Source organism: Hemitrygon akajei, chromosome 3 (assembly GCF_048418815.1).
Source record: "Hemitrygon akajei chromosome 3, sHemAka1.3, whole genome shotgun sequence".
Classification (NCBI taxonomy): domain Eukaryota; kingdom Metazoa; phylum Chordata; class Chondrichthyes; order Myliobatiformes; family Dasyatidae; genus Hemitrygon; species Hemitrygon akajei.
This window is the reverse complement of record NC_133126.1, coordinates 170526390-170551958: the sequence shown is the minus strand read 5'-3', so window position 1 is coordinate 170551958 and position 25569 is coordinate 170526390. Positions and strand designations below refer to the sequence as shown.

General features: G+C 40.3%; 1 protein-coding gene across 1 annotated transcript in view; it reads right to left on the bottom strand.

The window, feature by feature from the left end:
- LOC140724598 (uncharacterized) overlaps window positions 1–25569 on the bottom strand; it is a 234717-nt gene that overhangs the window by 201373 nt on the left and 7775 nt on the right. The window contains exons 8-14 of the mRNA XM_073039023.1: window positions 20004–20099; window positions 17478–17573; window positions 14235–14330; window positions 10982–11101; window positions 7752–7871; window positions 3424–3543; window positions 691–810 (exon numbers count right to left, since the gene is read on the bottom strand). Coding sequence (XP_072895124.1) covers window positions 691–810; window positions 3424–3543; window positions 7752–7871; window positions 10982–11101; window positions 14235–14330; window positions 17478–17573; window positions 20004–20099 — 768 coding nt within the window. The remainder of the gene's footprint in view (window positions 1–690; window positions 811–3423; window positions 3544–7751; window positions 7872–10981; window positions 11102–14234; window positions 14331–17477; window positions 17574–20003; window positions 20100–25569) is intronic.

The window sequence follows — 25569 nt, the reverse complement described above, 5'->3', positions numbered from 1 at the left end:
AGGGTCATAAAAAAAGCTTTTGGCACATTGGACTTCATAACACAAAGTACTGAATACAGGAGGTGGCATGGGATATTGAAGAATTAGAGGATGATGCTGAGGCTAAATTTGGAGTATTGTGTGCAGTTCAGCTCACCTACCCACAGGAAAGATGTAAATGTGGTTGAAAGATTACAGAGAAAATTTACAAGGATGTTGCCGAGTCTGAAGGATCTGAGTTATAAGGGAAGATTACATAAGTTAGGACTATATTCCTCAGAGCATAGAAGCCCGAGAGGAGATTCGATACAGGCATACAAAATTATGGGGGGAATAGATAGGGTAAACGTAAGCAGGCTTTTTCCATTGAGGTTGGGTGGGACTACAACTGGAAGACATTGGTTAAGAGTGAAAGGCAAAAAGGGGAACATGAGGGGAAACTTCTTCAATCAAAGAAGTGTGAGTGTGTGGAATGAGCAACCAGTGCAAGTGGTGCATGTGAGCTTGATTTCTATATTGAAGAGGAGTTAGGATAGGAACATTGCAGGTAGAGGTATGGAGGGCTATGGAGGGCTATGCTTCCAGTACAGGATGATGGGTTTCGGCAGTTTAATTGGTTCAGCAAGGACAAGATGGGCCAAAGGGCCTGCATCCATGCTTTACTTTTCTCTGATTCTGTGACTAAGAACATTGTTAGATCAGGTTACTCACCTGTACAATTGTCTCCTTCGTATCCACTCAGACATTTGCAGTTGAAAGAGCCCTCGGTATTGACACAATAGGAATTACTTTTCCAAGAACAGATGTTACTTTCAACACATTCATTCACATCTGGTAAAATGAACGAAAACCAATATTTTGCCATTAATTTTAAGATAATGATAGAAGATCAATGTTTAAACTGACTACATTTGAAATGTGCACCTATCCCTCTTGTTCTTGACCGGGGATGAAATTAGGAAAGATGAAATGTTTTTTGATTTGCCTGTGATCAGTGGGCAGACTTTCTATATTATCATGCAGTGAATTAAATACAGACTGTGTATTTTGCTGCTGCTCCGTGTCTGTTGAGGTCTTAATTACACCACCTACAACAGAGTTTCATGTCATCAGGAGGCTTCCACTGAGAATCAATCAATGGTTACAAGGGATAAAGCTGAAAACTGTAAACACTCAAGAGGAGCAAATATTCCCAAATGCAACTTTTGGGTTTCACTGAAAGTTAATTGCACAATTGCTGTTAGCTCTGGCATTCCTACAACTGCAAAGTCTCATCTGAAAATGTGTGAATACAATCTTGTGAAATATCTAACTTAAGTTAACATGATAATAAGATGAATGAAAACAAATGAATCTGGTGATTCTATGCTAACCATCATCTGGACAACAGTTCCTATATAACCAGACTTTCACTGGTCCATATATATTCCTTCAAAGCAACCAAAGCATTGAAGATAATTGGACAATTACTAGTTTCAATCTGAAGGCATTCAAGGATGTAATGTTGAGGCTTTATAAACCACAGGTGAGGCCTCACTCGGAGTACTGTGAGGCAGTTTTCGTCTTCATATCGTAAAAGGGATGTGCTGAAACTGGAGAAGGTTCAAAGGAGATTGATGAAAATGATTCCAGGATTCAATGGCTTTTAATATGTAGTGTCTGTTGGTTCTGGGCCTGTATGAACTGAAATTCAGAAGAATGAAGGGTGGCCTCATTGAAACCTATCAAACAGCGAAAGTTCTTGATAGAGTGGATGTGGAGAGAATGTTTCCTATGGTGGGAGAGTTTAAGACAAGAAGACACAACCTTCAAATGGATAAACAGATAGATAGATACTTCGTTAATCCCAAAGGGAATGACATTGTCGCAGTAGCAATGCACGTGCACAGATATAAGCATAAGATGAGAAGAAGAAAGAGAATAAAAACCTACAAACAGTCTAACAGCAGGAGGTCATCACTCCCCAGCTATAACTAGACTCATAATCAAATCTAATGGCCTAGGGTAGGAACGCCCACATATAGCACTCATTGGAGCAGTGCATTAGTCTTAGTGAATCACAAAATGTGCTTTTCTATTGAGCCAAGTTGCCACGCAGAGGGACGAAACATTGTCCAGAATTGTCAGGATTTTCCGTGAGGTCCTTTGTTCTACCACAGTCCCCAATGTGTTGAGTTTGACTCCTATAACGGAATCAGAATTTCCATGAATTTAGGATGTCCTTTTACAATGAAGATGAGGAGGAATTTCTTTCACAAGAGAGTGGTGTAGCTATGGAACTTTTTACTACAGCCAGCTGTGGAAGCAAGCATTTATGTATGTTTAAGGCAGTGGTTGATAGGTTCATAATGGGTCAGGGCATGAAGGGATACAGGGAGAAGGCAGAGAGTGGTTACAGATTGTTGCCTCTCTGAGAAAAGGCATGTGATTAATGAACTGATGTACAGATCAGTGCTGTGTCTGTTGTTGTTTGTCATCTTATTCAACGATCAGCATGAGAATTTGATTAACCAGAATGAACAGAATTACAGATGACAACAAGAGTGGGGGTGGAGTGGACAGTGAGGAAGATATCATGGCTTGCAGTGGCGTGTGGATAGATGAAAAATGAGCTAAAAAATGGCACATGGAATTTAATGCAGACAAATGCAATGGAGTTGCGCTTCAGTAGACCAAACCATCATAGATCTTACATCATTGGCTCTTGACGAGTGCGGACAATCAAAGGGATCTGGGAATGCAAGTCCATCTTCTATTGAAAATGGCACCATAGGTGGATAAGGTCATAAAGAAAGCTTTTGGCACATTGGCCTTCATAATCCAAAGTACTGAATACAAGAGACATCATGTTATGTTGCAGTTGTAGACGATGTTGCTGAAGCCTACGTTGAGGTATTGCGTGCAGTTCTGCTTACAGACATACAGGGAAGATGTAAATATGGTTGAAGGATTACAGGGGAAATTTACATGGCTGTAGCCGGGTGTAAAGGACCTGAGATATAAGGGGAGTTTTCATAGGTTAGGTCTTTATTCCACAGAGCGCAGAAGCCAGAGAGGCGATTTGATAGGGTCAGGGTAAATGTAAGAAGGCTAGTTCCACTGAGTTTGGATGGAGCTACAACTCGAAGTCATGGGTTAAGTATGAAAGGGATATAGTATAAGGGGAACATGAGGAACATGAGGAACATGATCACTCTGAAGATTGTGAAAGTGTGGAAAGAGCTGTCAGTGCACGTGGTACATGCGAGCTTGATTTCAATGTTTTAGAGAAGTTGGGAAAAGTATATGGACGGTCGGTGTACAGAGAGCTAAGGTTCCTCTACAGTTTGATGGGGTTAGGCAGTTTATCTGTTTCAGCATGGACTAGATGGGCCAAAGAGCCTGATTCCATGCTTTAATTTTCTCTGATTCTATGACTGTGCATTATCACATCAGGTTCCTCACCTGTACAATTGTCTCCTGCATATCCACTCAGACATGTGCAGTTGAAAGAGCCCTCGGTATTGACACAATAAGAATTACTTTTCCAAGAACAGATGGTCCAATCAAGACATTCATCCACATCTGAAAGAATAAACCAGAAACAACACATTGATGTTTATTCTAAGATAATGGTGGAGGATCCATGTTTAAAATTGTCACTGAGTACACAATGGTGCAACTGTTTTGGTTACTCTGAACCCAGAATAAACCAGAAACAATATATTACAACTTTCATTAGAAAATTGAGGAAGGATCCATGCTTACAAATGTCTTCCTTATTACAAATGTACAGGATGAAATTTGGTAGCAACATTTCAAAGATGTTCACACAGTATATGGGCACCAGTCTTGCATCACCAGCTGTCTATAAAACATGCCTATACAAACATTGAAACTTTTCTTATAAAAAAAACTCAATTATACATCTCAAACATATCTGAAAAATTCAGGATAGTTTTAAATTGAGTCACTCCGTGATTACACTGAATAACGTGAAAACTGATACAGGCATTGTTGAAAGAGTAAGATATGAACAACAGCAGATTCTGGATTTTGTTAACTATGTTTCAAAAGGCCATCTTAGCCAGGACCTCTGTGTGTTCCCATTAGAACAGTATGTAACCTGGAAGGTGAAAATGGAGGCAAAGGTGAAGGTGTTCATCTTCAGACCAGGTCCAAATAAGGTGATGTAAATTGCAGTGGAAAGAGACAACTTTGTCTGTTCTTTGAAGAAGTGCAAGATCCTCAGGCCACTCTAGCAGTGGGGATTATAGTGGGATTCAAAGGACCAAATGAACAGAAACTTTTATAACAACACACACAAAATGCTGGTAGAACACAGCAGGCCAGGCAGCATCTATAGGAGAAGCGCTGTCGACGTTTCGGACTGAGACCCTTCGTCAGGACTAACCGAAAGGAAAGATAGTAAGAGATTTGAAAGTAGTGGGGGGAGGGGGAAATGCGAAATGACAGGAGAAGACCGGAGGGGGTGGGATGAAGCTAAGAGCTGGAAAGGTGATTGGTGAAAGTGATACAGAGCTGGAGAAGGGAAAGAATCATGGGACAGGAGGCCTCAGGAAAAAGAAAGGAGGTGGGGGGGAAGCACCAGAGGGAGATGGAGATCAGGCAAACAACTAAATATGTCAGGGATGGTGTAAGAAGGGGAGGAGGGGCATTAACGGAATTTAGAGAAGTCAATGTTCATGCCATCAGGTTGGAGGCTACCCAGCCGGTATATAAGGTGTTGTTCCTCCAACCTGAGTTTGGATTCATTTTGACAGTAGAGGAGGCCATGGATAGACATATCAGAATGGGAATGGGAATGGGACGTGGAATTAAAATGTGTGGCCACTGGGAGATCCTGCTTTTTCTGGCGGGCTGAGCATAGGTGCTCAGCGAAACGGTCTCCCAGTCTGCGTTGGGTCTCACCAATATATAAAAGGCCACACCGGGAGCACCAGACGCAGTATACCACACCAGCCGACTCACAGGTGAAGTGTCGCCTCACCTGGAAGGACTGTCTGGGGCCCTGAATTGTGGTGAGGGAGGAAGTGTAAGGGCAGGTGTAGCACTTGTTCCGTTTACAAGGATAAGTGCCAGGAGGGAGATCGTAGGGAAGGGATGGGGGGGATGAATGGACAAGGGAGTCGCATAGGGAACGATCCCTGCGAAAAGCGGCGGGGGGGGGGGGGGAGAGAAAAAATGTATTTGGTAGTGGGATCCCGTTGGAGGTGGCGGAAGTTACGGAGAATTATACGTTCGACCTGGAGGCTGGTGGGGTGGTAGGTAAGGACAAGGGGAACCCTATCCTGAGTGGGGTGGCGGGTGGATGGGGTGAGGGCAGATGTGCGGGAAATGGGAGAGATGCGTTTGAGAGCAGAGTGATGGTGGACGAAGGGAAGCCCCTTTGTTTAAAAAAGGAAGACATCTCCTTCGTCCTGGAATGAAAAGTCTCATCTTGAGAGCAGATTCGGTGGAGACGGAGGAATTGTGAGAAGGGGATAGCCTTTTGCAAGAGACAGGGTGGGTAGAGGAATAGACCAAGTAGCTGTGAGAGTCTGTAGGCTTATAGTAGATATCAGTAGATAGGCCGTCTCCAGAAATGGAGACAGAAAGATCAAGAAAGGGGAGGGAGGTGTCGGAAATGGACCAGGTAAATTTGAGGGCAGGGTGAAAGTTGGAGGCAAAGTTAATGAAGTCGACGAGCTCAGCATACGTGCAAGAGGCAGCGCCAATGCAGTCGTCGATGTAGCGAAGGAAAAGAGGGGGATGGATACCGGTATAGACTTGGAACATGGACTGTTCCACAAAGCCAACAAAAAGGCAGGCATAACTGGGACCCATACGGGTGCCCAAGGCTACACCCTTGGTTTGGAGGAAGTGGGAGGAGCCAAAGGAGAAATTGTTGAGAGTAAGAACTAATTCCGCTAGACGGAGGAGAGCGGTGGTAGAGGGGAATTGGTCAGGTCTGGAATCCAAAAAAAAGCGAAGAGCTTCGAGACCATCTCGGTGGGGGATGGAGGTATATAGGGACTGGACGTCCATGGTGAAAAGAAGACGGAGGGGGCCAGGGAACTTAAAATCATTGAAAAAATTCAAACCATGAGAAGTGTCAGGAACATAGGTGGGAAGAGATTGAACAACTGGGATAAGACAGTGTCAGGGTATGCAGAAATGAGTTCAGTGGGGCAGGAGCAAGCTGAGGCAATAGGTCTACCTGGACAGGCAGGTTTGTGGATCTTGGGTAGGAGGTAGAAATGGGAAGTGCGGGGTGTGGGAACTATGAGGTTGGTGGCAGTGGATGGGAGATCCCCAGAGCTGATAAGGTTGGTGATGGTATAGGAGACAATGGCCTGGTGCTCCTTAGTGGGGTCATGATCAAGGGGTAAATAAGAGGAGTTTTATAGATGGGAAGGACAGGAAATGCATTATGAACATCAATCAATAGATATAAAGGAGAAAAAATGATTTGAATGGTACAGAGGCTGGAGTCATGCATGGATGAAAACTCGAGAAGAGACATTCTGGAAAGCACTGAGAACCATAAACCAAGAATTAAGGGGCAAAAATTTAGGGGTAACACGAGGGGGAACTTCTTTACTCAGAGAGTGGTAGCTGTGTGGAACGAGCTTCCAGTAGAAGTGGTAGAGGCAGGTTCGATTTTGACATTTAAGAAAAAATAGTATAGGTATATGGACAGGAAAAGGAATGGAGGATTACGGGCTGAGTACAGGTCAGTGCGACTAGGTGAGAGTAAGCATTCAGCACGGACTAGAAGGGCTGAGATGGCCTGTTTCCGTGCTGTAATTGTTATATGGTTAAGAGAGAACACAATAATCCTCAGTGATCACTGGAAAGAAAATTTTGACACCACCTATATCCTGGTCCGTCAGTGGAAGAGTCTGCAGTTCCTACACAGGCCACATCAAGACGCATCTCTCCAATCATCCAAAGCCATTAAGGGCTGAATAAGAAAGAGTTGCACTGGCTACCTTATTTTGTATTATTTTGAAATTCAATTTTAATTCATTTCATGAGTTTGTTGAAATAATCTGGGAATACAAGCCCACCTTTCATTGAAAGTAGCATCAAAGGCGGATAGGGTCATAAAAAAAGCTTTTGGCACATTGGACTTCATAACACAAAGTACTGAATACAGGAGGTGGCATGGGATATTGAAGAATTAGAGGATGATGCTGAGGCTAAATTTGGAGTATTGTGTGCAGTTCAGCTCACCTACCCACAGGAAAGATGTAAATGTGGTTGAAAGATTACAGAGAAAATTTACAAGGATGTTGCCGAGTCTGAAGGATCTGAGTTATAAGGGAAGATTACATAAGTTAGGACTATATTCCTCAGAGCATAGAAGCCCGAGAGGAGATTCGATACAGGCATACAAAATTATGGGGGGAATAGATAGGGTAAACGTAAGCAGGCTTTTTTCATTGAGGTTGGGTGGGACTACAACTGGAAGACATTGGTTAAGAGTGAAAGGCAAAAAGGGGAACATGAGGGGAAACTTCTTCAATCAAAGAAGTGTGAGTGTGTGGAATGAGCAACCAGTGCAAGTGGTGCATGTGAGCTTGATTTCTATATTGAAGAGGAGTTAGGATAGGAACATTGCAGGTAGAGGTATGGAGGGCTATGGAGGGCTATGCTTCCAGTACAGGATGATGGGTTTCGGCAGTTTAATTGGTTCAGCAAGGACAAGATGGGCCAAAGGGCCTGCATCCATGCTTTACTTTTCTCTGATTCTGTGACTAAGAACATTGTTAGATCAGGTTACTCACCTGTACAATTGTCTCCTTCGTATCCACTCAGACATTTGCAGATGAAAGAGCCCTCGGTATTGACACAATAGGAATTACTTTTCCAAGAACAGATGTTACTTTCAACACATTCATTCACATCTGGTAAAATGAACGAAAACCAATATTTTGCCATTAATTTTAAGATAATGATAGAAGATCAATGTTTAAACTGACTACATTTGAAATGTGCACCTATCCCTCTTGTTCTTGACCGGGGATGAAATTAGGAAAGATGAAATGTTTTTTGATTTGCCTGTGATCAGTGGGCAGACTTATCCACTCAGTCCACTTCGTATCCACTCAGACATGTGCAGTTGAAAGAGCCCTCGGTATTGACACAATAAGAATTACTTTTCCAAGAGCAGATGTTACTGTCAACACATTCATTCACATCTGGAGAAATGAATGAGAAACAGCATATTGCCATTACTTTCAACATATTGATAGGAGATCAATATTTACATTGATCACTACATTTAAAATGTGAACCTATCCCTGTTGTTCTTGACCGTGAATGAAACGTGGAAAGATGAAATGTTTTTTGCTTTGCCTGTTATCAGTGGTCAGACTTCCTGCATTATCATAATTAAATTAAATTAAATTTAATTAAATCCAGACTGTGTATTCTGCTGCTGCTTCTTGCATGTTGAGATCTCAATTACACCACCTACAACAGAGCTGAATGTCATGAGGGATGTTAGCACTGAGAATCAGTCAACGGTTACAAGGGATAAAGATGAAAACAGTAAATACTGAACAGGAGTAAATATTGCCAAATGCAGTGTCTGGATTTCACTGGAGTTAAATCCAAAATTACTGTTAGCTCTGGCATTGCAAAAACTGGAGAGTCTGAGCTGAAAGTATGTGAATTTGATCTTGGGATGTATCTGACCTAAAATGAGAAGAACAGAAACCAAAACTAATCAGTCAGATGATTCGATGCTAATCACCATCTGCAAAGCAATTCCTATGCATCCAGACTTTCTCCGATCCGTGTACATTTCCTCTAAGTTAGCAAGACATTGGAGAAATTTCAATATTCATTCGTTTCAAACTTAAGGCATTCAAGGATATAATGCTGATTCTTTGCAAAGCACCAGTGAAACCTCACTTGGATTACTGTGAGGCCGTTTTCTTTCTCATATCTCAGAAGGGATGTGCTGAAAGTGGAGCGGGTTCAAAGGAGGTTGTTGAAAATGATTCCTCGATTGAATGGTTGATCATATGAAGAGATTTTGTTGGTTGTGGGCCTGTATTGACAGGATTTCAGAAGAATGAGGGATGACCTCATTGAAACCTCACTATCAAATAGTGAAAGGCCTTGAGAGAGTGGATGTGGAGAGAATGTTTCCTATGGTGGGAGAGTCTATTAACAGAGAACACAACCTCAGAATAGATAGATAGATGGATAATTTATCGATCCCAAAGAAAATTACAGCGTCACAGCACAATTACACATGCACAGATATAAATGTTAGAAGAGAGGTAGAAAGAATAAAAAATAAGTTATCACAAATACTCTAAAAGGAGGGGTCATCACTTCCCCAATATAGGTTGACTCATCACAAAGCCTATTTCTGAGGGTGAGAATGGCTTCATTAGCACTCTTTGGAGCAGCCCAGGTGTCTTATTGATTACTAAAAGTGCTCCTCTGTTCAGCCATGTTGGCTTACAGAGGGTGAGAAACATTTTCCGGAATTTCTAGGATTTTCTGTGGGGTCCTTTGTTCTACCACAGCCTCTAATGCATCGAGTTTGACTCCTAAAACAGAGCCAGCCTTTCTATTCAGTTTAGGATGTCCTTTTACAATAGAGATGAGGAGGAATTTATTTCACCAGAGAGTTGAGTATCTGTGGAAATTTTTGCAAAAGCCAGCTCAGCCAACAGACTTACTTCTGTGCTGTAAATTTCAATGATGTTATGACTAAGAGAATTGTTACATTAGGTTCCTCACCTATACAATAGTCTCCTTCATATCCACTCAGACATGTGCAGTTGAAAGAGCCCTCAGTATTGACACAATGAGAATTACTTTTCCAAGAACAGATGTTACTTTCAACACATTCATTCACATTATAAGAAATAAATGAGAAACAACATATTGATGTTAATTTCAAGATAATGATAGAAGATCAATGTTTACATTTAAAATGTGAACCTGTCCCTCTTGTTCTTGATCAGGGATGAAATTTGGACAGCTGAAACATATTCTGTTTTGCTTGTGATCAGTGGACAGATTTCCTGCATTATTATGCAGTGAATTAAGCCCAGAGTGTGTATTCTGCTCCTTGCATGTTGAGATCTTAATTACACCACCTACAGCAGAGCTTCATGTCATCAGGAGACCTTCCACTGAGAATCAGTCAATGATTACAAGGGATAAAGCTGAAAACAGTAAACACTGAAGAGGAGCAAATACTGCCATATTTTGCTTCTGGGTTTCACAAGAATTAGAGAAGAATCTACAGGTTTGGATCCACAATATTTTCCTGCCCTCATATATATTGTTTATAATGTCTGCTCGACTGGTACCTTGCTTTGGTGATTTCTCAACTGCAGTGATATCCCCAAATCCAAACCGTTGTTTGGCAATCACCAAGAGAACACACTACAAGTTTTACTTTCTGGTGCCCTGTAAATTGCCGTTGAACACATAATAGATGACTTCATGATGCAAGGTACACTGCCTTTTGTCTAATGTGAGATAGGATACGGGATGTATTGGAACAGAGGTTCGAGTGGAAACAGTGTTTTTGCCTGGATCTATGTGGTTTAGTACAGAACACGATTCAGTTTAGCATAATGGTCACTTTGAATATCCCCCACCAATAATTAAGCCTATTCATAAAGTCATAATTTGCCTTAGAGCATCCAATGTGGAAGCAATAGTAGAGACAGCACAGAGATAAGTGAAGCACTTCAACTGTGTGCCTTGTGAAGGGAGCTTCAGTAAATAAATGAGGTTTCGCCAACAGTGCCTACTGTCGAGTTTTAATTTTTAGCTCTATATTTACCAGCTTTTGTACTCATACTGAATTACCTTTTTGATGAAAGTATTGTTAACCAACTTTTGTGTATATAGGTCTAAACATTTTACATCAGATGACAATTGTTGTCAATTTAATCAGTGTAAGGACAAATGTGATCATTTGCTGAAACAAAATTAATTCTTCTGCAGGGGCTGTACACTATTTCAATATGATGCTCACCTGTGCAATTGAGTCCTGCATATCCATTCTGACATGTGCAGTTGTAAGAGCCCACAGTATTGACACAATAGGAATTGCTTTTCCAAGAGCAGATGTTACTGTCAAGACATTCATCCACATCTGAAAGAAGAAATCAAATAGAAAATGTTTCATTTTACTCTAACAGAATTACAGACGACATATAAACAGAAGAGGTTCTACAGATGCAGTAAATCCAGAGCAACAAATTGTTAGAGGAACTCAGCAGGCCAGGCAGCATCTGTGGAGTGGAAAAAGCAGCTGATGTTTCAGTATCAGAATCAGGTATAATATCACTGGGATATGATGAAAATTTGTTGCTTTGTGGCAGCAGTACATTGCAACACATAATGATAAAAACTATAAATTACAAGAAGAAATATATATTCATTTTATTAAATAAGTAGTGCAAAAAGAGAGGAAAAATAACCGGAAGAAATAGTTAGATAGTGTTCGTGGGTTCATTGTCCATTAAGAAATCTGGTAGCGGAGGGGAAGAAGCTCTTCCTGAAATGTTGAGTGTGTGTCTTCAGACTCCTCTACCTGTTCCTCGATGGTAGCTATGAGAGAAGAGCATGTCCTGGATAATCAAGGTCCTTAACGATGGATACCGCTTTTTCAAGGCATCACCTCTTGAAGGTGTCCTCGATTCTGGGAAGGCTAGTGCCCATGTTTGAACTGGCTGAGTTTACAACTTTTTCCAATACTGTGCAGTGGCCCCTTCATACTACATGGTGATGCAACCTGTTAGAATGCTTTCCACAGTGCATCTGTAGAAACTTACAAGAACCTTTAGTGACATACCAAGTCGGCTCAACCTCCTAATGAAGTTTAGCTGCTGCTGTGTGTGCTTTGTAATTGCATCTGTTATGCCTGCAGCCCCCTCGTTTGTGAGAACCGCAAGATCACTATTCGGTTGGGTCAGGGGACCCAGGCAATGAGAGAGAGACGTGCAGAATGCCTCGTTCCCCGGCGATGTAAAGCTACGGGACATGGCCATTGTCTCTTGGAGACACATTTGTGGATTGAGATGCTATGCTACGTGACCGCCCTCGGGCAAAGTGGGCTGGGTGAGAAAGAGATTGCAACACCCCAACCTGATTGACATCTACGACCCTGCGAGTCAGGATAAAAGAGGGTCTGTAGGAACAGCCCCTCAGACGCACCAGAAGAAACACTAGTGATCCCGTAATAACGGGAAGCCATTTGAAGGAGGCCATGTGCGTTCAGTTCCGTTGCTTGGGACTGGTGGCTGGAACCACGGAAAATGGCTTTTAGCTAGCAACGGGGAAATCAACTCCCCCAACTCAAAGGACTGGCATCATAAAAGACCTGGGCAAGTTTAAAACCGTCTCTCTTAAACCCAAAGAGCTGCAGCTTGAATGACAGTGACTTTCATATTTCCATCGGACAATACATTTTCCCCTAGACAACGATAGAGCTTATTTCTTATTGATTATTATTATACCTGCGCTTTTCGAGTTAGTATTGACGAAGTATATTATCTGTATGTTTGCATTGATATTATTTTGTGTCTTTTTATCAATAAATACTGTTAAAAAATAGTACCATCAGACTTCAACGGACATCTCTATCTTTGCTGGTAAGTGACCCAGTTACGGGGCACGTAACACATCAATATATTGGGTCCAAGATAGATCTTGAGAGATGTTGACACCCATGAACTTGAAATTGCTCACTCTTTTCGCTACAGATCTCTTGAAAAGGACTGGTGTATATTCCCTCAACTTCCCTTGCAGAAGTCCCATAATCAATTTCTTGGTTTTACTGATGTTGAGTGCAAGGTTGTTGTTTCAATGCCACTCAAACAGCTAATCTATACTGCTCCTGTACAGCTCCCCATCACCACCCAAAATTCTGCCAACAATACAGTACTTGTGTCACTTATAGATTGCATTTAAGCTGTGCCTAGCCACATAGTCATGGGTGTAGAGAGCATAGAATGGTGGGCTAAACATGCATCCTGGAGGTGCACCAGTGTTGACTGTCAGCAAGGAGGAGATGTTGTTTCTGATCTGCACTGACTGTGGTCTCTCAATGAGGAACTCAAAGATCCAGTTGCAGAGGGAGGTAAAGAGGCCCAAGGTTTGGAGCTTGTTGATTAGAACTGAGGGTCCACTGAGCCCATCTGGGAGTGAAACATCTTAGCCATTTATTATGTTACGTTTTGCCTTGGAGGAAGTTTTGCCTGGAGGAATCTAGCAAGTCATGCAGCAAGTCAGGAAGGCACAGAGTCGACTGTACTTCCTTAGAAGGTTGGCGTCATTCAATGTCTGCAGTGAGATGCTGAAGATGTTCTATAGGTCAGTTGTTGAGAGCGCCCTCTTCTTTGTGGTGGCGTGTTGGGGAGGAAGCATTAAGAAGAGGGACGCCTCACGTCTTAATAAGCTGGTAAGGAGGGCGGGCTCTGTCGTGGGCAAAGTACTGGAGAGTTTAACATCGGTAGCTGAGCGAAGGGCGCTGAGTAGGCTACGGTCAATTATGGAAAACCCTGAACATCCTCTACATAGCACCATCCAGAGACAGAGAAGCAGTTTCAGTGACAGGTTACTGTCGATGCAATGCTCCTCAGACAGGATGAAGAGGTCAATACTCCCCAATGCCATTAGGCTTTACAATTCAACTGCCAGGACTTAAGAACTTTTTTTAAAGCTATTATTATTGCTTTTTTGAGTTAGTGATTCAGATGCATATCATATTATTACTGAGTTAAGTATTGTATGTAATGAGTTTTTGCTACAACAAGTGTATGGGACATTGGAAAAAATGTTGAATTTCCCCATGGGGATGAATAAAGTATCTATCTATCTATCTATCTATCTATCTAGCAACAGTGGATGTTTCAGGCCCAGTCCTTTCACGAAACCACCAACACCAACCCCCTCCCCTCACCTCCTTTTCCAGTCCTAATGAAGAATTTTGGCCTGAAACATCCATTGATGCTGCCTGACTTAATGAGTTCATCCAGAATTTTGTGTCTGTTGCTCAAGATTTCTAACACCTACAGCACCTCTTGTCAATTATCAATAATTTATGATTATGAACATAAACTAGGCTGGTTTTATTTCACTGTAGACTTTGCATGTTCCAGAGTTGCAGAGAACTACAAGAAATCAGGTTAAGTTGACTTTTTAAATTATTTGCATATTTCCACTGCCCATTTTTGGTGCCCCGGGTTGCAGTTTTTGGTGCCCCGGGTTGCAGTTAACGATACCTGCCACTGTTGATGTTGACGCAATTGTAGAAGGGGTCAAGGTTGTACTTCGCGCTGTGGATGTGTTTTCTCCTTTTGCTTCAGAAGTAGAAATGGCTAGAAAAATGTGGAGAAATATCAGTTTACCATATGGCAGCACTATCAAGGATAGTCTTTTAAATTATAATAAATGGCCCTGGAAGTCAAATCTTACTTCCTTCATTTGATTCCTTTCATGAGGACAAGTAATACCATCATGCAGTTTCCTAACTGAAGAAGCTTCCATGACATAACACGTGGCAAAGCCAATGGACACTTTCAGGGGTGTTAATAGTCTTTCTTAAAATTCTCCTGATTGCACTGTTCTACATCTATAGAATTGTTCAATAATTCATAGTATGAAATTACAAAGTTATCTAGGTTTTGGTGACTTTGGGGTAAATTGGCAGAAGCAATGATCAGCCTTCTATTGCATTTCACATCCTGGAAAGATTAAACAGCAGAGAGAGGTTTATTTTTGTGTGTCATTTTGTGCTTGTGGCAGAGATTGTTCACAAAGCAGTGAGGCTGATACGGTACGGTACTGATACTAAAATGTAAAACAACATCACTGAATGTAAAAGGCAAGACATGCTTTTAGATCCAATGACCCCATTGTGCTATGACAAAGCAGTAAGATTGCTGCAATAAAATTTACTTTGAAATCTGAAATTTATTTTGAACTTTGAATTGAAATAAGGAGAACTAAAACTATTAATTAAACAGAAAGTTGTGTGGGTAGCATTTTGAGTTCTGAATATGTTGGGTTAAATTACTCTCAGATATCATCTTGGCATTAGATTATTTTACTTGGTTAAGCATTCAAACGTTATGATGTTTTTCTACAGTGTATAATAGAATAGTCTTCAAGTGATTATCTAGATATTGTGCATGCATATTAGCATTTCAATTTTGAATTCTACATAGATAACTAACTTCACTAACCATTTCCAAGCATGTAATTTTTCTGTACTCAAACATTTCCACCTTTTAATATTCAATGAAAGTATGAATTTGGATGGTTTTATTTTATTGTAAATTTTGAATACTGTAGAACTGGACAAAAGTGCAAGAAGTTAGTTTGATGAGATAAATTTTTGCTATTTGTAGAAATGCCCTTTAGAGGACATAGCTGCAATTAATGGTACCAGTCGCTGTTGATGTTGACTCAGAAGGGTTCATGTTTGTACATTGCTTTGGGAATATGCTTGCTGTGGTTTCAGAAGTCACAGACGCTGGAACCCATGTGGTAACAGGTGCCATAGGATTGCTGCTGCTTCGCATCTAAAGAAGCTTCCATGATATGACAAGTGAGCAGAATTACATTATTCTCTAAAATTCTCCTGAATGCACTATTCCATATCTATGGAAGCTGTCAATAATTCACAGTATAGAACTGCAAGATGATTTGGCATTTGGCTACTTTTAAGAAATGATCAGGCATCAGATATAGCTTGTCACTTGTATTGATAATTCATTTATCTTTGGAAAGATGAGACAATGGTGTTGCATTATAGTGCCCCTTGTTTCCCAGCCTGCAGCCAAAGATGTCATGAAAGAAGGGGTCAAGATCTAAGATTAAATATGCCAAAACAAATTCTATGTGATGAAAGGCTGGATAACATTTCTAGATCTAATAACCTTCTTTAATCAGCCATAAAGAAGATAAATTCCTTTAGCAGCAGTCATACAGAGGAGAACTAAATGTCACAAATGATTAAACAATAGGTTTAGCAAGTTTTGACTAATATGATTTTGATGAACGTTAAGAAAATTTTGGTATGGAATTATTTCTCTAGGTTATGCTATTGCTATTTACAGTCTGTAATACAGACTGTAGAATCTCCCTATTTTTAAATAGGACTGTACATATTTCAACCCAGATATGCAAATAGATTTTCAATTCTACGTGCATTTGGTACATGATTTGTGGAGCCATTTCTGTTGATTATGCATTCATATGACACCCTGCCATTCTACAGTCTATAATTGTAGCAGTCTTTGAGAGTTGTATTTATGTTGATCCTGCATATTTCAATCAGCATTTCCAACTTCACTTTGAATTCTGGTCTGTTAGATTAGTGACTTCACAGGCCAATTCTGAGCATTAAATTGCTTTTTGCATTTGATCTTTTAGGTACTTAAATTCTATTGACATAATGAATGTGGCTGGTTTTATTTTATTGTAGATTTTGAACACTGAGTTGGAGAAACTTACAGAAAGCCAGGTGAGCAAGACACATTTTTATTATTTGTAAATGTTTTGCTCATTTTTGGAGTACATTGTTGCAATTAATGATATCTGTCATTGTCAATATTGCTTCAGATGGAGAAGAGGTCAAAGTTTTGCTTTGCTCTGTGAATATAATAGCCAGAAATACGCAGAGAAAAATCAGTTAACCACATGGCAGCTTTTGAACTTCTAATTTTATAAATTGTGTAATATGTCCTAAGAAGTCTAAGATAACCTTATTTATTTAATTTAATTAACTACTATCATCAGGTAATCACCAGTGTGGTAACAGGTGCAGTTTGAACTACTGATATATCAGCTCCCATGACAGAGCAAGTGATAAAGGCAATGAACATCCATTCAGGGAAGTTAATTAACTTCTCCTAACTGCACAGTGCTATATTAATAGAAAGGTTCAATATGTGATGGTACAAAACAGTAAAGTGATCTGGGATATGGCTAAAATAGAAAAATTTGGGAGGGCCAATGATCAGGCATCACCTAATGCTTAGGACTTGTGTTGCCAATTAATATATCTTTGGAAAGACTATGCAGGCTTCCACCAGCTAGCAGATGTTGAAGTGAAAGAAATGACAGCTGAGGTGCTGGGATCTGAGATTACAGAATCAAAGTTGAAGTGTGGAATACTTTCTTCTTGGCTAAGCACTCAAATGTTACCATGATATTACACAGCACACAAGTGATTGTTCTGAAATTGTGAATACATATTTGAACATATATTTACAAATTTGAATCACTGCATGCTTTAGATTGCTGACATGACTTGCCATCACACAGCATTAAATTATGTTTTAATTATTTGAGTTTGATTTTAGCACTTTTAAATGTAAATTGGTAAAAAAGTTGGCTGGATTTTCATTTTTGAATATTTTGATAGGCGCAAACTAAAGGAAGACAGTTTGATATGTGAATTGCTTTTATATTAGAAATTTTTGTTGCCGTTTCGGGAGGAATGTTGCAATGGATGATACCTGCCACAGATGATGCAGACACAGTTGTAGAAGGTCTCAAGGTTGTACTTTGCTCTGTGGACGTGCTTTCTAATATTGCTTCAGAAGTGGTCAAAGCTGGGAAAATGAGAAGAATATCAGTTACACAAATGGCAGAACACACAGTTCTAATCAAATAAATCGTATAACATGTGTCAGAAGCCTGACATTATTAATTTCCTTCATATCCTTCCAGGAAACTATTGTTACCATAAGCCCTGTTTATATAATGACATCAAGGTACTGCTATGTCTTCTGTGATATAGAAATTGATCAGGGCAATGGACATAATTTCATAATTTCAGGGGATTTTATTAATGTATTTGTAAAGTTTCCTTGTGTGTACTGTATGTCCCAAATGAATATTTGATCATTGATGGTGTTCAACTGTAAATTGAAATTGCCTTGGGCTCAGTTGGAGAAAATGAGCAGGCAAAATAATCAGATATAGCCTATTCTTTGTCTCTTCTCTTCATATGTCATTGGAAAGTCTCAGCATCGGATATTCTTGCTGTTTTATCTTTCCAGTCAGCTGGCAGCTGGGTGTTGCAAACAAATCTGCAACTAGAGTACTGTAATCTCAGATAAAAGATGAAAACATAACATCTATGTCTGTGAAAGGCAAGACAGGTTCTGTATTCACTCTTTAAGAAAGGGGAAAGACAGCAGAAATGAAATTATAGACCAGTTAGCCTGACCTCAGTGGTTGGGAAGAGATGGGAGTCAATTGTTAAGGATGAGGTTATGGAGTACTTAGTGAGGCAGAACAAGATAGGATAAAGTCAGCACGCTTTCTTTAAGGGAAAATCTTGCCTGAAAAACATGTTGAAATTCTTTGAGGAGATTACAAGTAGGATAGGTAAGAGGAGATTACAAGTAGGATAGATGAGAGGAGATTACCAGTAGGATAGATAAAAGGAGATGCAGTGGATGTTGTATATCTGGACTTTCAGGTGGCCTTTGACAAGGTGCCACAAATAAGTTTGCTTACCAAGCTAAGATCCCATGGTATTACAAGAAAGTTACTGGCATGGTTAGAGCATTTGCTGATCAGTAGGAAGCAATGAGTGGCAAAAAAGGATTCTTTTCTGGTTGGTTGCCAGTGACTAGTGATGTTCTGCAATGGTGGGTGTTGGGACCACTTTTTATGCTGTATATCAATGATTTAGATGATGGAATAGATGGATTTGTTACCAAGTTTGCAGATGATACAAAAATTGGTGGAGGAGCAGGTAGTGTTGATGAAACAGGTGGGATGCTGAAGGGCTTAGACAAATTAGGAGAATGAGCAAGAAAGTGGTGAATCAAGTACAATGTTGGAAAATACATGGTCATGCACTTTGGTTGTAGAAATAAATGTGCAAATTGTTTTCTAAATGGGGAAAAATCCAAAAATTTGAGAAGCAAAGGAACTTGAGAGTCCTTGTACAGAACACCCTAAAGGTTAACTTATAGGTAGAGTCAGTGGTGAGGAAGGCAAATGCAATGTTAGCATTAATTTCAAGAGGTCTAGAATGGAACAGCAGGGATGTGATGCTGAGGCTTTATAAGGCACTGCTGAGGCCTCACCTTGAGTATTGTGAACAGTTTTGGTCACCTTATATAAAAAAAATGTGCTGGCATTGGAGAGGGTTCAGAGGAGGTTCAGAAGGATGATTCTGGGAATGAAAGGGTTTTCATATCAAAAACATTTGAGGGCTCTGGGCCTGTATTTGCTGGAATTTAGAAGGATGAGGGGGGATCTCATTGAAACCTTTTGAATGTTGAAATGCCTAGACAGACAAGATGTGGAAAGGATACTTCCCATGGTGGGGGAGTCTAGGACAAGCACAGTCTCAGGATGGGGGGTGCCCATTTAAAACAATGATGCGGAGAAATTTCTTTAGCTGAAGGGTATTGAGTTTTGTAATTTGTTATCACAGGCACTCGTGGAAGCCACGTTGTTGGGTGTATTTAAGGCAGATATTGGTAGGTTCTTGATTGGCTGTGGCATCAAAGGTTACGGGGAGAAGGCCAGGAAATGGGGCTGAAGAGGGGAGAAAAAGATCGGCCATGATTAAGTGGTGAAGCAGACTCGATGGGCCAATTGTCTAATTCTGTTCCTATGCCTTATGGTCTTGTTTGCCACGAACTTTATGCAAGATTTTTCTTTTCTCTAGTCCTGCAAAAGTGACCATTTATTCTAGAGTATAAAGAGTGGACTTCAACTGACTATTTAGAAATTTTCAGAATATATTCCAATCCATATTGGCAATCTGAGTTGACTCTGTATGCTTTAGATTTCTGATATAACTAGTGATTTTGCAGCAAGAAATGGTGATGCATTAATTTTTTGAGATTAATTCTAGTACTGTTAAATGTACATTGACATGAATAATTAGTCTAGATTTTAATCAGTGAGTATATTGATAGCTGCTGTGCTGGTCAAAACTAAAGGAAGATGGTTTGACATGTTAATTGTTTTTATATTAGGAGATATTTCTTTGGGTGATTGCATTGGATGGATACCTGCCACAGTCGACGTCAACTCAGTTGTAGAATGGCTCAAGGTTGTACTTTGCTTGGTAGACGTGCTTTCTAATGTGGTTTCAGAAGTGGTCGAAGCTAAAAAAAAATGATAAAAATTTGGTTATACAAATAACAGCACACAAAGTTCTGATCTAATAAATTTAGTAACATGGCCTCAGAACATGATGCTGTTTTCAAGAAATTTGCAGCTAGAATTCTGGAATCTCAGATAAAAGAGGAAAACATAACATCCATGTATGTCAAAGGCTCTAACAGGCCTATTGATTGTCTCAAGTGAAGCAGGAAAACTGCTTTTGAAAGGGTCAAAGTAAGGAGAAATAAATCTAACCAAAAATTAAAAGAATACTTTTTTGAGAGAGCATTGCAATTCAAGTATAATATTTACGATGAACTTCAGACATAATTGTGGCATTCAAAGTCAGTATCTACGTTTGCCCTCAAATAGAAAGGACTGGACTTTAGTGAATATTTTAGAAATTGTGAATATGTATTTCGATGCATGTTGGCAATCTTCCCTTTCCCATTCCGATATGTCCATTAATGACTGTCGGAATAAGGCCACACTCAGGTTGGAGGAACAACACCTTATATTCCATTTGGTAGCCTCCAACCTGATAGTGTGGACATCGATTTCTCAAACTTCCGGTAATGCCAACCACCCTTCACCATTTCACATCCCCTCGTCCCTCTCTCATGTTATCTCCTTGCCCACCCATCACCTTCTTCTGCTGTTCCTCCCCCCACTTTCTTCTTTCATCCATGGCTTCGGTCTCTTTCACCGATCAACTTCCTAGCTTTTTGCTTCATCCCTCCCCTCGCCTTTCAAATCAACTCCTCAGCTTTTATTCTTCAGTCCTGCCTAAGGGTTTCAGCCCGAAATGTCAACTGTACTTTTTTCCATAGATGCTGCCTGGCCTGCTGAATTCCTCCAGCATGTTGTGCATGTTGCTCAGATTTCCATAATCTGCAGATTTTCTATTGTTTGCGATATTTTTACCATCAGGCCTGTCTATAATGATGCTATCAAGGTACTGCTCTTTCCCAACAATCAGTTCTGCCTTGGTACAGAAAGTAATCAACACAATGGACAGATTTCAATAATTACATAGATTCTGTAGGGAACATTACTTTTCTTTAAAGATCCCTCATGTGCTCTGAAATACTCCCAAAGTAATATTTGAGCATTGATGGTGTTCAACTACAAATTGAGTTTGCCTTGAGCTCTGTTGGAAATATTGAGCAGGCAAAATGATCACACATTGTTTCCTTTGTGTCTCCTCTCTCGATATCATAAGCATATCTCAGAATAATATATTGCTGCTGTGTTATCTTCTCTGAAATAGAACAAATGGCAGCACACTATTTAAAGAAATTGGCAGCTTGAAAGCTGGAATCTTCAATAAAAGATTAAATAAAGATGCATGTGAAAGAAAAAAAAAACAGGTCCTGCATATGTTGATTATTTCTATTGAAACAGGAAGAAGAAATGGTCAAAAATGGCTTTAGAAATGGTCAAAAAGAACAGAAATAAAACAACCAAATATTAAAAGGTATACTTTGAGAGAAAGTTCATGGTTCAAATATAATTACCTGCAATGACCTTCAGGGAAGATTGTGCTATTCAAAATCTTACCAGCACAGTATACTACCAAGAATCCTCCGGCCACTGCTTCTCTATGAGTTTCCAATTTCCACTGTTGCTGAATTAGAGAGGGTAGTCAGCCGGTTCCTGCGAAAATGGCTGGGTTTACCAAGGTACATCAGCATCATCGCTCTGTAGGGGAATAACTGCAAGCTGAGGCTCCCCCTGAAACCCATCGAGGAGGAGTTCAAGGTTTTGCGATCAAGAGAGGTGCTGCAGGTCCGTGAATCTTCAGATCCAAAGGTTGCCGGAGCAAGAGTGGCAGTGAGAACTGGAAGAAAGTGGAGAGCAGAGGCTGCAGTGGAAGAAGCTGAGGCGTGACTGCGCCACAAAGCACTGGTGGGGGCAATCGCCAAGGGAAGAGTTGGACTTGGAAGCCTTGAAGTCCCCCATTTTGACAAAGTACAAGGGAAAGAGCAACGAGAACTGGTCCAGAATGAAGTGAGGGCAGCTGTGGAGGAGGAGAGGACCAGCAGAGCAGTGGCAATGAAACAGCAAGGAGCCCGGACCACATGGGAGCTGGTGATCGAGCAAAAGATCAGGTGGAACGATCTCTGGAAGGTGGATCCACACCGCATCAAGTTCCTTATCCAGGCTGTTTATGACGTCCTTCCTAGCCCATCCAACCTGCACTGCTGGGGCCTTGCAGAACGACCAGCTTGCCCCCTCTGTGAGAAGACCAGCATTCTAGAGCATATTCTGAGCTGCTGCCCAGAGCTCTTGCCGATGGCCATTATCGGTGGCGGCATGACCAGGTCCTCCGGACAATTGCTGAGACAATCTGGGCACCCTTAACATCTGCCGGGAAACAAGTCCGGTCAAGAATACCATCTGCTTTGTCAAAGAGGAGGAAAGACCAACAGAACACCAGAAAGCAATCGGGTTGCTCTTCACTGTGCAGGACTGGAAGCTAAAAGCAGACCTGGGAAAACAACTGTAGTTCCCTCCCCACGTCACAGAGACCACATTGCAGCCCGACATTGTGTTGTGGTCTGACTCATCGAAGCACGTTCTTATGCTTGAGCTTACCGTGCCGTGGGAAGAACGCATGGAGGAGGCCTACGAGTGGAAAAGAGCCAAGTATGAGGATCTGATGAACAACTGCCAAAGAAGAGGCTGGAGAGCAGTGTTGGCCCATGGAGGTGGGTATCGTGGCTTTGCAGGCCAGTCACTCTGCAAAGTATACACTGCACTTGGAATCACGGGAGAGAGAAGAAGGAGAGCCATTACTACCACCACAGATGCAGCAGAGAAAGCGTCAAGATGGCCTCTGGATAAAGAGGGCAGATCCGTGGGTTGCTGCTAGGGCACAGGCTGGGGTCTGATCAACCCCGGTCGGGTCGCCTGGGCGAGGGCGTATGATGTTGAAAGACCTGAAACACCTGACAACCCCAAGTAACATCACTGATGATGTGCCCTAGTTTAGCATCATGCAGATGTTTCTGTAAGAAGAAGAAGTTTGCAATGAAATTCAGCTATTATTGAGGAATTCAAAATCTTTCTCTGCTCTCGCCCTGAAAAGTGACCATGTATTCCCAAGTGAAAAGGACTGGATTTCATAAAAACATGTTAGAAGTTGTGAATATGTATTTCTATTCACATCGGCAATCTGTGTATTAGATTTCTGAAAAATTTTCCTGGAAATACATTGGTCAAAAGGAAAGAATGACTGGCTCATGTGCTAACTGTTTTTATATTAGAAGATATTCCTGCCACTTTGGGAGGACTTATTACAATGGATGATACCTGCCACAGCTGAAGCCAACACGGTTGTATAAGGGCTCATAGTTGTACTTTGCTCTATGGATGTGCTTCCTAATGTGGTTTCAGAAGTGGCTGAAACCAGGAAAGTGATAAAAATAGCAGTTAAGCAAATGGTAGAATGCTAGGTACAAATCTAATTAATTCAATATAATGCCATCAGGAGCCTGACATTATTAATTTATTTCATTTCCTTCAACTAATCTATTGTTAACATCAGACCTGGGGACAATTATGTCATCAAGATAGACTCCAAAAAGAATATTTTATCATTGATGGTGTTCAATTGAAAATCAAATTCGCTTTGAGTTCTGTTGGAGAAATTGAATGGGCAAAATTATCAATGTCTTTTTCTTGTCTCTTCACTTCATATATCACTGGAAAGTCTCAGAATTGGATAGTGGTGCTGTGTTACTTTTCCAAAGAAGTACAGATGACAGCACAATGTCTGAAAATAATTCGCAGCTTGAATGCTGGGATCTCAGATAAAAGATAAAAGCAGACCTCTATGCATGTGAAAGGTAAAGCAGGTTCTACGTATATCAATTGTTTCTTTTGGAACAGGAAGCCAGGAAACTACTCTAGAAATGATTGAATGGAACAGAAATAAAACAGCCAAATCTTTAAAAGTAGGTTTGAAGGGAATATTCACATTTCAGATATATTTTTTTGAAATGAACTTCAGGAAAAATTTTGCTAATCAAAATCTTTCTCTTCACTAGCCCTCAAAAGCTCTAACGTAGAAAGAACGGGCTTCAAGTTTTAAGAAATTGTGAAAATGAATTTCTATCCAAATTGGCAATCTGAGATGGATCAATCACTTCATGCATTAAATTTCTGACAAAACTAGCTATTTCCCAGCATTCAATAGCCTCTAATTTTAACACAGTTAAATATCATTGGTTATTCAAAATTTGGCTGGATTTTCATTACTGACTATTTTGATAGCTGTTGTGTTGGTCAAAACTAAAGGGAGATGATTTGACATGCCAATTGTCTTTAAATTTTTCTTGCTAATTTGGGTGGACTGTTGCAATTTGTGATACCTGCCACAGTTGAGGTCAACTCAGTTATTGAAGATCCCAAGGTTAAAATTGGCTCTGAGGACGTGATTTCTATTGTTGTGTCAGAAGCAATTGAAACTGGGAAAATGGAGACAAATATCAGGAATACAAATGCAGAAGGCTGGGTCTAATCGAAAGAATTTTATAACATTTCCTCAGGAGCTTGCCATGAAGTTCTGCACTTTCTTAACTATCAGTTCTGCCATGATACAGAAGATGATCAAGTCTACGGATAAACTTTCATAATTACAGATTCTAATGAGAATATATTCATTTTCTTCAAAGATCCATCTTGTGCTCTGTTATAGTCCTAACAGAACACTTATTCATTGATAATGTACAACTGCAAATTGAATTTTCCTTGGGATCTGTTGGAAAATTTGAACAGGTAAAATGATCAGACATTGTTTATTTCTTATCTCTTCTCTTCATTTATCATGGGAAAGTCTCAGAATTCCTGCTGTGTTGTCTTCCCAGTAGTAGAACAGATGGCAGGACAATGTTTGAAAGAAATTTACAACTTGAATATTGCAATCTCAGATAAAAGACAAAAACATAAAATCGATGTATGTATAAGAAAGGCCAGTACTGGTTCTGCATCTATTGATTGGTCTCTATTGAATTGGAAAGCAAGAAAATTGCTTTAGAAATTGTCAATATGATGAGAAATAAACTAAACAAAAGTTAAAAAATACAATGAACTCCAATCATTAATGTGGTATTCAAAATCTTTCTCTACTCTTGCCCAGAAAAGTGCCCATCTCTTCCTGAGTAGAAAAGGCTGGACTTCAACAAACACATTAGAAATTGTGAATATGTATTTCTATCCCCATTGGCAATCTGTGCTGAATCTCTATTTGAATTAGAATTCTGGCATAACTAGCTATTTCCCAGCTTTCAATACCATTTACTTTCTTGAGATTTATTTTAGCACAGTTAAATAACCTTTGACATGAAAAATTTGCTGAAAATTTCATTAGTAAGTATACTGATAGCTGCTGTGTTGAGTCAAAACTAAAGGAAGACTAGTTAACATGTTAATTGTTTTCATTTAAAAGATATATTGCCACTTTGGGAG